This window comes from Mirounga angustirostris, unplaced genomic scaffold (assembly GCF_029215605.1).
Source record: "Mirounga angustirostris isolate CCGP_5_RB_7025 unplaced genomic scaffold, mMirAng1.0.hap1 SCAF_11, whole genome shotgun sequence".
NCBI lineage: Eukaryota > Metazoa > Chordata > Mammalia > Carnivora > Phocidae > Mirounga > Mirounga angustirostris.
In genome coordinates, this window is record NW_026991719.1 from 81,130,450 (window position 1) to 81,141,928 (window position 11,479).

At 51.5% G+C, this 11,479-nt stretch overlaps 1 protein-coding gene across 1 annotated transcript in view; it reads left to right on the forward strand.

The window, feature by feature from the left end:
• DRP2 (dystrophin related protein 2) overlaps positions 1-7,978 on the forward strand; it is a 41,479-nt gene extending 33,501 nt beyond the window's left edge. The window contains exons 19-24 of the mRNA XM_064574346.1: positions 265-330; positions 585-650; positions 1,504-1,647; positions 3,224-3,461; positions 5,268-5,388; positions 5,712-7,978. Coding sequence (XP_064430416.1) covers positions 265-330; positions 585-650; positions 1,504-1,647; positions 3,224-3,461; positions 5,268-5,388; positions 5,712-5,836 — 760 coding nt within the window. The 3' untranslated portion in view covers positions 5,837-7,978. The remainder of the gene's footprint in view (positions 1-264; positions 331-584; positions 651-1,503; positions 1,648-3,223; positions 3,462-5,267; positions 5,389-5,711) is intronic.
• The last annotated feature ends 3,501 nt before the right edge of the window (positions 7,979-11,479 follow it).

The window sequence follows — 11,479 nt, forward strand, 5'->3', positions numbered from 1 at the left end:
GCCGAGCTGGGGATGGGATGCACTGTGTAGGGGCGGAGGAGTATTCCGAGGCAAACCCCACTAGCAACAGGGAGGGTCAGCTTGGGCCTGACTAGGGAGCTGGCCCGAGAAATAGATTAGAATCCAGTCCCTGCATCCTGTTCCCATCATCTCTTGGCCATCTGCCTAGTTTAGTGGGGGGGGGGGGGGGGGAGGGTGGTGATAAGGAAACGGACTGCTCAGCTGCCCATTCCTTGGTCCTCTGAGTCCGCTGCTTTCTTCTAGGCTGGCTTCTTCCCCGATGTTGCCACACGCCGACACACACTCCCGCATTGAGCATTTTGCCAGCAGGTACCACCAGGTTCGGGGGAGGGAGATTTTAAAGAGTCTAAGGGGGAGGGGGTCTTCAGTCAGGGCAAAGAGAATGGCGTCTAGACCAGAGGGGTGTGCATAGTGGGGTATGTGGCAGCCAGCGAGGCCCAACACTCCAGGGTGGTTGGGGCAGCCCCCCAAAGCTAATGATCCTATTGTGGGATTAGAGTCCTTGAGATGAAAGCAAGCCCCCACATCCTGCTTTCCCTTCTGTTCCTGCTTTTTCTTCTCAGGCTTGCTGAGATGGAAAGTCAGAATTGTTCCTTCTTTAATGACAGCCTGTCCCCAGATGACAGCATGTAAGTTTTCACAGCTGCGTATTTTCCAGAAAGAGTTCTCCTTAAGATCCCTCTGCCACCATTTGGGAAGGAGATATCCTCCGGGAGAGGGATGTGTGGTGGCCAGGGTCCCAGAGGCCCCAAGGAAGGAAGGCTGCTTTCTGGGCACAGTGTTTAGTAATAGAAGCCCTCTATCGACTGACTGAGCCGCTGTCTGCCCAGGTCCCTTCCTCTTGCAAGATCCCGTCCTTCCATGCCTAACTCTGAAGGAAGGAGAATATGCCCTCATCTAAAGTTGCAGAAATGAGCCATTATCTCTGCTCAAGGTGCCAAAGCCCCGTCCAGTGCCACACCCTGGGGAGACACCAGGGACTTGACTGAAGTGTGACCAGAGGGATTCCTTGGTGCTGTAGCTCAGAGAAGGGGCCCCTTATCCCTAGGGAGGTCCCTGACAAGCTCAGGGGGCTTAGGAGCTACTGGCCAATGGATGAGGCTGGCCCCGATGGAACTTAGACAGGCAGTGAGCCCCCTGGGCGGGGGGAGGTGAGGAAGCGAAGGAGGACGAGGTCAGGGAACAGCACACACCGGGAAGTGATTTGCTCATTGTTTCCCAGGGGGCTTTAGGTAGAACCCAGAAGCCCCAGCATCCCGAAAACACTCCCTCCTCTACCCTCAACCACGACCTCTGCCACCTTTAAACACCTTTATCCCTCTTAAACCTGAATATATAGGCTTCCCCTCTCTATGTGACTTAGAAGTGAATCTTCCAGCCTATGTCTCCTGGGGCCTGAGCTGGGAGCTGAGAACTCCTGCCCTGAGATGTTTCTTGGTTCACTGCCTGGCCACCTCCTCTTGTCTCCCCACACCCGCGCAGAGATGAGGACCAGTACCTGCTGCGGCACTCCAGCCCCATCACAGACCGGGAGCCAGCCTTTGGACAGCAGGCTCCATGCAGCATGGCCACAGAAAGCAAGGGGGAGCTAGAGAAGATCCTGGCCCACTTAGAGGATGAGAACCGGTGGGTGCGGTGATGGCACAGATCAGTGCGGGTGGGAGAGTCAGACAGTTTAATTTCGAGTCTTGACACTTCCACATCCTAGCTATGTGACTTCTACTCAGTGATCCCCCATTTCCTCATCTATAAAATAAGGATGATGATAATAGTATCTACCTCCTAGGGTCACTTGTGAATTTCCAGTGAAATCAGGCATATAAACACATTAGCCAGTACCTGGCTTATCGTAGGGTTCAATAAATGCTAGCAATTCTAATCATAATTGGAATCCTTTTAACCCAACCCAAATATTTTCAAGTACCCAGTAGATGCAAGCGGAGAGAGTGCAAACACAGAGAATACAGAAGAGAGAATGCATGTCTCTGCCCTCGAGGAACTTTCAGTGTTGGAAATGGAAAGAGGCACTTATCACTCACTGAAAGTAATAAAACAAGAGAAGGGTGACATTGCATGGAGTATGTGAGGACTGGAAGAGGGAAGGTGAAGATTATGAGGATGACATTAATCTCCATAAAGTACGGGTTTTGGTAGGGGCCTGTGTCAAAGGGTCCAAGCCACTTTGGGGGCATTCGATAAAACCCAAAGGATTCCTCAGACCAGTGCTTCTCGGACCTTAGTGTGCATACAAGTCACTTGGGGAGCTGGGTAAAACGCAGATTTTGATCCACAGGTCTGGGGTGGGGCCTGAGTTCTGCATTTTTAACCGGCTCCCAGGGGATGCCCATGTGCTGGCCCCCAGGCTACTTGGAGTGGCAAGTCCTTAGAACAGGGCCGGTCTGCCAAGTGTTCGCTAACTGGTTCAAGACAAGATAAATACAGACATAGAAAGTCAGCTTCTAGAAACCTTTAGAGCAATTTGACATGGCCATGTGTTCCAGGCACATAATTAGTGGACTTTTCATGGAATCAGCCATAGACCCATTTGCGTGCTGTTGAACTTGTGTGGCAAGTCACGTGTGATGGGAGCTGTGTGCTGGCCCTAGGCATTTGGACCACTTATTGGTCCACAGTGATTGAACCCCCACCTCCCCTGGTTTTCTGCTACGGATGGTTTGAGAAGCACTGCGTTAGATCAGCAGTGGGCAGGCCCGGGGGAAGCACTGGTGAGAGAGCGATTCTGTTTCCTGATGACTCCACAGGGGTGTTCAAAGGGGGCCAAAGAGGAGGGTAGGTGGAGAGAAGAGGCAAGATGGGTGATCTTTTGTTTGTCTTCCGCTGGAATCTAAAAATCTAAACATGGAGTAGGTGAACCTGTGGCCCTAATGCCTCATTTATTTGCAGACTATGTTTCTGCCTGATTCTAAGGTCAGAATTAATCCCTGAAGCAGCACATCAAAGCCCTGAGACCTTTGTTAGATGAAATGTCAGCTCTCTCTGCTGAGGCCCGAGGATGGCAGAGTAAATGACATGTGTGCTGGAGAAGAATGGATATGGCCATTCGAGCCCGAACATGGCTGGGGTGGGGGTGGGGCTGGGAGAGCAAAGGGACCGCACACCACTAGGTAGGAGGGGACATCTGGGACCCAGACAGTCAGTACTTTGTTAGGGCCATAGGTCTTGGCTCCTGTCTCCTTGGCAGGATTCTCCAGGGAGAGCTGAAGCGCTTGAAGTGGCAGCATGAGGAGGCTGCCGAGACCCCCACCCTGGCTGAGGGCTCTGCCGAGGTAGCACAGGACCATCGCAACGAGGAGCTCCTGGCCGAGGCCCGGATCCTTCGGCAGCACAAGAGCCGCCTGGAGACACGCATGCAGATCCTCGAGGACCACAACAAGCAACTGGAGTCTCAGCTGCAGCGCTTAAGGGAGCTGCTCCTGCAGGTGAGGCTGGAGTCGGGGGGAGGACCAGAGCTGCTGACTGCCCCCCCCACCTCCTGGACGTGGGGAGCTGGGGAGTGCAGCAAAGGGCAGGAACGAAAGCGCTCCTTGGCGGTGGCTGTTGTTGGATGACTTTCTGAAGAGAACTGGGCTGACGACGATTAGGGAAGGGGACTCGGGAAGGGGCCGGTGTGCTCTTGGCCAAGTCTGAGTGCTCACTTCCCCACGACCCATCTGAATCTGGTATCGAGAGGACGAAGCTCAAAGAATCATCCAAAACATTGATTTCGCTACCGTGATGTTTGCTGGAAAGAAGAAGGTTTGGACATGCTGGGGGAGACAACCATGTTTGCCGGGAAGGGAGCTCTTCGTTCCTGTTTGTCCCTTTCCTCCTTGAGGGGTCGTATATATGGCATGGTGTAGCTCTGGAGTCGGACAGCCCTGGGTTCCAATGTGACTGTGCCAATTCTTGACTGTCAGGTGTTAGGCAAGTTACTTGGCCTCACTTACCCCCAGTTCCCTCATCTGTAAAACAGGGATAATAACATCCCAACTTCGTGGAATTGTGAACCTAAGATGCGATAATGTATTTAAAGAATTTAGCACGATGCCAGGAATGTAGGGAATACTTTGTAAACGTTACCTATTACAGTTGACCCTTGAACAACACAGGTTTGGACCATGTGGGTCCACTTATATGTGGATTTTTAAAAGATTTTGTTTATTTATTTGAGAAAGAGATTGCGTGAGCATGCACGAGGGGGGGGAAGGGGCAGAGGCAGAGGGAGAAGCAGACTCCCTGCTGAGCAGGGAGCCCTATGTGGGGATGTGGGGCTGGATCGCAGGACCCCAGGATCATGACCTGAGCTGAAGGTAGATGCTTAACTGACTGAGCCACCCAGGTGCCCCTATATGCGGATTTTTTACTGTACAGTACTGTAAATGTATTTTCCCTTCCTTATGATTTTCTTTTTCTTTTTTTTTTTTTTTAGAGGGAAAGTGAGGGAGAGGGGCAGAAGGAGAGGGAGAGAGAGAGACCCTTAAGCGCAGAGCCCAACTCGGGGCTTGATCTCACAACCTTGAGATCATGACCTGAGCCAAAACCAAGAGTCAGACGCTCAACTGACTGAGCCACCCAGGCGCCCCTTATGATTTTCTTAATAATATTTTCTTTTCTTTTGCTGACTTTATTGTAAAAATGTAGTATATAATGCATACAAACTATATGTTTGTTTAGTGTTTATGTTACCAGTAAGGCTTCTGGTCGATGGTAGGCTATTAGCAGTTAAGTTTTGGGGGAGTCAAAATTATATGTGGATTTTTGACTGCACGGGGGGGGTCAGTGCCCCTAACCCCCACATTTTTCAAGGGTCAACTGTATAATCACTATATGTACCAGTAATACCACCCCATGCCTCTTCCCCAGATCCTCTGAGGGATAGCCTCTAGATGAATTCCTAAAGGTCTTAACATATATCATGAACTGAGGATCAGGTGTGCAACTCTGTATTTTCAGGGAGATCCGGTTTCTAAATAGCTTAATTATAGCTGAGATGGACAGCAAGAGACCTTTAGGTGCAACTGGGAGCCTTTGACACATGTTGAAGGAAGAAGGGTAACTGGTAACTGAATATTCTAAGAAGTTTCTTCAAAGGGGAAGCCACTGTTTGGGGCACTACTGAAAACTTCTTAAAGTCCCAGGGCAAAGGGATGGGCACAAGGTCTCTAAAACCCCTTCTAAGCTCAGGAGTCTGTTAAAGTGAGGTCAGAAAAGCAAAGCCACCTAAGTCATGCCTTACCTCTTGCCAGCCACCCACCGAATCAAATGGCAATGGTTCTGCAGGCTCGTCCCTAGCTTCCTCTCCGCAGCAGTCAGAAGGCAGTCACCCCCAGGAGAAGGGACAGACCACTCCAGATACTGAAGCTGCAGGTAAGTTCCCCCTGGCCCCTCCCAGCCCCTTCCTCCATGGCTTCATCCTGCCCCAGATCTGCCCAAGGTCCTGCTAGGGCTGGACCATGGGTTTCCCCTCGTGGCTTTGAGCTTAGTGTCAGGGATGACTGGCTTATCGACTGAAGCGTTTGCTTGCTTATTCTACACGTGTATATTGAGCACCTCCTATGTTCTAGGCGTTGTGCTGGGAAGACACAAACGCTGTGGGGTTTCGTCCTTCAGCGGGCAGCCTCCCGCCTCAGCCCCTTGGCCTCAGCAGGGAATCCCTAGTTCTCTCCCCAAATCTCTCTTTTCCAACTTAGATGATGTGGGGTCCAAGAGCCACGATGTCAGCCTGTGCTTGGAGGACATTATGGAGAAGCTCCGACACGCCTTCCCCGGTGTGCAAAGCTCTGATGGGACTGCCAACCCCCTGTTGGCCTCTTGATGGAGCCAGATCCCCATCCTATAATCCACAGTCCTCTCCCGGTTCTGGTCCAAGTCTTCCTTCACGCCTTCACCCAACCTTTCTGGTCCCTCCCGGGCCCACATTCCTCAGCCAGAGTTATCTGGGCTCGGGGCAGCAGCAGGGATCTGCCCATGTGTGAAGTGGATGCTTCAGGGCTGGGAGAAGGAGAGGCATGATTCCCCCAACTCTAGAAACGTGCCCTTTAATCCTCAAGTTTGAGACCAGTCCCTTACGTATGTTTCTGTCGCGGTGCAGGCAGATGGGGAGCAGAGAAGCTGCCTTGCAGAACTAAGCAGTGCCCATTGGCCCCTTTCCCTTCTCCATGGCATTATGGAGATAAGGAAGCCGCATGACCCCATGGTTCCAGCATTAGGAACCCACAGGGGTTAGCCCTACTCTCTGGCCCAACTCAGGGAGGCAGAAGGGTATCCCCAAGACACAACCCCCCCCCCAAAAAAGTGCCCCTGAAAATGTCTGGGCAGCATGTGTCCTATTACTTTAGTTTGACGGCGTCTCTAGCCATCCTGATGCTCCCTAGATGTTGTTTCCCCTTTGAATATCTTCAGTTCCTTCTGCCTCAGGCCTTGGCCGCCCCTGCTTAAGTTCATTCTGATTCTTACACCATACATTTGGAAACATTAAAGAGATACTTATGGGCTTAGTTCCCACCCCACCCCCCACCCCGACCCTCCTCCTTCCTGAAGGCCTCAGCCTCCTGAGACACCGGAAATCCAGCCGAAGCCACCCTTCGCTCTTCCGGGTCTGCCCTCACAGCCCTGGGGCAGGGGCAGCTGCTTGCTCAGCAAGGGGGTCTTGCTCTCCTTGGGTGAGGAAGGGGAAGCCACTCACTAGCCTGGAGGAGTGTGACTGCCCAACACTCTTGCAGGCTGTGGCCCTTGTTTCTTTCAGGCGGAATCAGATGAGGCGGCTGATTGTCCCCAGCTAATCACAAGGCAGATGCAAGCGGCAGCCCTAAATAGTGGTCCCTTCCCAGGAACAGCTGGCCACAAATCAGGAAGCTGGCCACTTCCCACCCAGACAACAGCAAGGCCTTCCTTTGCATAAAACTGTTCTTTCCAACTCTGGAAGGTGAACCCGATCCTCAAAGTAAACTAACTCTTGCTAGGCTGCCTAGACCATAATCCCTTTATCCAGAAACCGTTCAGAGTAGATAGCAGGGGGTGGGGGTGGGGCGCGGGGGAGTGGGCTTGGGGAATTTGAACAGAGTCAGAGCCCACTTAGGCAGCTTTCTGCAAAAGAAGCTTTATAACCCAGAGCCCTGCAGCTGATTTAATTTGCCTAAGTTTATATACATACATATCTGTCCTGCAGAGAGGTACTGTACAGCGGTACTCCCCTGGCCTCACTCACACATTAAATTCTAATACCTCTTAAAGTATTAATGTTCTGCCTTGCTCTTTGTTAGCCCCAGCCTCTGGCTGGACAGAGACATGCAACCTGGCCGCTCCCCTAGGATGTCTCTCCATTCATGTTTGGGGTGAGCTGTCCTCCAGACCAAAGCAAGAGAAGCCTGTGGCCACAGTGGGATCTAACGGGAAGAGTCACTCTGTTCTCTTCACTCGTTCCAAATCTTGTTCCCTTGAGACCTGAGCCTTGGATGAACTTTTCCTGGGCTTCCCCTAAACAACGGTTCAGGTGCCAAAACAGAACAAAGGCAAGCTCTACTCATCCCATGCAGACAAGAAGGAACAGATGGGCTTTTGTTGGCCTTTGCCAGGCTAAGACACAGAGAACACCCTCCAGCCCCTTCCAGGTCCTAAGTCTGCCTCAGGGTCTTAAAGAAAGCAGTGGCTGCCACCAAGGTCAGGAGGGTGTGAGATAGGTGGGGTGCTCTGTTATAATCAAGTAGTGCATCCGTCCGTGGGTAGAACTGCTGGGAAGTTAGATTTCTCTGCTGCAGGGGAGGGAGGGCAGTAGCTTGGGTCCAGAAGCCTAGGATTGCTTCCTTCTCGAATGGCCAGGGAGCACTAGGCCACAGGTCTGGGGTATCAGACCTAACCATGACATGTGCCTCAGTGTTCATGAGGTGTCTGGATGGGAGGACTGGGTATCTGGATGTATGGTGAACAGGTAGTAGGCAGGCATCAGACACAGACCATGGGCATCTGTCCATGGCGGGGGTGGGGGGTTGGGGGTGGGTGTGGGTGTGGCGGAGGGAGGCCATATTTGTAGGGGCCTATTTTGTGGGCAGGAATGGGATAGAAGAAATGTGCTAAAGGTCAGGGAGCTCAGGGTCTTTGAAGCATATCCTGCCCAAGCCTTAGGAGGGCAGATGTTATGAAACAATCTTTTACCAGGGAAGTCCTAGAAAACCCTTTCTATACGCCCCCCCCCGCACCTCACCCAAGAGTTCTTGGGCTGCTGAGGTCCTGTGGCAGCCGCAGTGGGCTAGGCATGGTAGGGAAGACGTAGATCTTGCTATGTAGGATTTGTGCTGTGGGTGGACCGAAGCAGCAGGGTAAGAGTTGAATTCTCACTAGTGGAGCCGCTGACACTCTGTGTGTGGTCCCGTGTGTACCTGTGTGTGTGCCCGAGGTATGTCACTCAAGGGTCCAGTGACAGTCGCTGCAACATGTGTGGGCCGTCTGCCCACAGTGAGGTAAATGGATCCTTGGGCACCGTGAATCCAAATCAGGGTGAGATTTACTGAGATGTGTGGCAGGTTGTGAGGCATCTGTCCTGTATCGTGTCTCCTAGAGGTATCTTTTGGGATGCTGCATTAATTTATGGCCCTGTGCTGGAGGAGTGGTAAAGGGGGTTTCCGGGGAGGCAGCCTAAAGAAAACCTCTGATTTGTGAGATCAGCATCCATGCGAAGGAATGTGAGTGTTTGCCGGGGTGGTTGTCAAATAGTATCAGGGAATAGGTAGAATCGAGAGGCGCCTGATTCTCGATGGAATCTGACAGAGGCCAAGAAAGCCGTTACGAGGGGGCCTCTGCTCCGAATGAGGGCAGAGTGGAGTCATGTTGACTGGGAACTTGTCAGAAAAGGCTGACTGGCTGCAGAACACCAAGCTGTCTGCTGTGCGGTTCCCTGAGGGGGGCCCTTCCCCGGGAGGACACGTGCCCTTCCCTCCAGGATGGCAAGGCTGAGATCAAGGCTCTCAAGCGCCCATTTCCTTCAAGGCCCAAACTTTGGAAATATGTCCCTGTAGAGAAAGCTGTTGAGTTTCTTGGGCTCCAGGAACTGGGCTGGCAGGCCACAGTAATGAGAAACCCGGAGGTCAGGCAGAGGCCTGTGCTGGGAGAGGTTTTCCCCTCCAGGTTAATTTTAAGGAATACCCATGCTGCCTGAGGTGTGTGTTTGGGATCTGGGCTCCATCCATGTCCAGCTTCATGCCAGAACATTCCTTAAGCACGCATTCTCAGTGGCCGGCTCATGGCCTCTGACACGGTTTCAGGCCAAGAATCTCACTAAAGTTCCCTTGACATGGGTGACAGCTAGTCCAGAAAAGTAAGCTGCCTTAAGATAAACAGTCCCGGGAGAGAGCCTGGGGGCCCTGCCCTAGGGTCGTGGCAGCTTAGCTGCTCAGCTGGGCAGCTCTATCTCTAGGCCTCCCTGCCGAAATCTTGCCCTGGGAACAAAGGAATACTTCAGCTCCTTACTCTTTTACCACCACCGGCTGCGGCTGCGGGAGAGGGAAAGGCTCAAGGCCAGGGCTCAGCTCCCTGCCTCCATCTCCTCCCACAGCTGCTGCATTTGGGGGAGACCTGCTGAATGTCCTTGCTGTCCCCAGGGCAGTATTGAGGCCAGAGTGGAGCCTGCTCTGCTGCTCGCTGGCTGCAAGAACTGGTCTCGGGAATGGAAGCAATGGAAGCTGGGGAAGGGATCTAGGGGACAGGGAGGTGGCAAGGGTGGCACACAAGTCTAGAAAAGTTTGGGACAAAGGGGCAGGGCTGGGAACAAACTGGTTAACTTTGATTGCCACTCACCGTGGTGCTTTTCCCCTTTCCCTGGAATTCTGCTTTGAAAATAATAAATTTGTACTTGTTTACTTTGGTTCTTCCAGTTATACTTTGATATTCCACACCCTTCCCTTATTTGGGTGTGGGAAGAGAGCGTGGGCCAAGAAGCCACAGGAATACTAAAAAACATAGGCTACCAGATGAGTTCAACACCTGCTGGACAAGAGAGAGAGAGAGAGAGAAGGAAGGAAGGAAGGAAGGAAGGAAGGAAGGAAGGAAGGAAGGAAGGAAGGAAGGAAGGAAGGAAGGAAGGAAAGAAGATAAAAGAAAAGAAAAAAGAAACCCGCCTGCACTAGCCCCATCCACTATTGTTACCTGGATTGGTTGCCTCTCAAGGTCCCACACAAATTAGCCAGTTATCCCCTCCTAGGTGGAGCTCTCTACACCAACAGTACTTAAATACCATCCTCAACAATCTGAGGGATTTTTCACCAGCCTGAAGCAATATGAGAAAAATCAGGACAATGCAGTGAGTTTCCATAGAGTTACATTTATTCAATTTAAAGGTCTGTCCTTCATTATGGGTATTTACATATATTTGGAGTGTTAAAATGTCCCTGTAACTATGGGAATAAAACTATGAACATAGTTTTTTTAAAATGCCATTTTCTGGCAAAATAAAACCCTGTGAGTCCCTCTTCCCCACCACCAGTTTTTTTTCTCACCAATCTATAAAAGCACTGCCCAAGAGAAATATAATGCGAGCCATGTACACAAATTTTCTAGCAGCCAAATTGAAAAAAAAAATAAACAGGTGAAATTCATTTTAACATTTAACCCAGTATATCCAAAACATCATTTCCACGTGTTATTGGTATAAAACAATTATTAAGATACTCTGTAATCCTTTTTTTTTTTTTTTTTTTTTTTTTACTAAGTCTTAGAAATTGCCAAGCAGGCTGACAGATTCAGCTGGAAAAAAACCAAAACAAAACAAAGTAAGAAACCCACATATATCCCGACAATTTATTACTCATATAGACAGCAAAAGCAAGATCAGCAATGGTATCACCTCCCTGCATTCCTCGTCCCACGGGATGACGCCGCAACAGAAGGGGCCCAAGGACACGCAACATGAATGGTGGGACATCCTATTGCTGAGTGGCCAATTCCACACTGCCGCTAAGCAGTTTTATGGCCTTTACCCTGCACCCTTTGCGGGTGGTGTGGCAGGCCAAAAGCTCTGTGCCTCACCCGAATGAGGGAGGCCGATGAGAAACAGCCTCCCAGAAGCTTCCCTCGAGATAGGGAGGTGAGTGAGAAATGGTCTTGCAGCGACTTCTCATGAGACGGCCTATCTTCCCGTGTTGCGGGAGGATCACGGGGCATTCTGCCAAGGCCAGGGGCAGCCTGCAGTGGAGCCTCGCCTACGTGGCCTGTGTTAATAGTGCAAGGACGGCAGGGCCCCAGCCCGGAGCAGCCCCCCTGCAGAAACCCAGAGTGTATTTTACACTCACTGCATGTCTCAGTTCGAGCTAGCCAAACGCCAAGGCCTCGAAGCCTGCATGTGGCTGGTGGATACCATATTGGCCAGCGCAGGTCTGTACCATGCAAAATTCAGAATCACGGGACTGTAGAAAAAGAACACCTCATGAGGTATCACGTGTGTGGGGGCGGGGAGGGGGGTAAGGTGGGG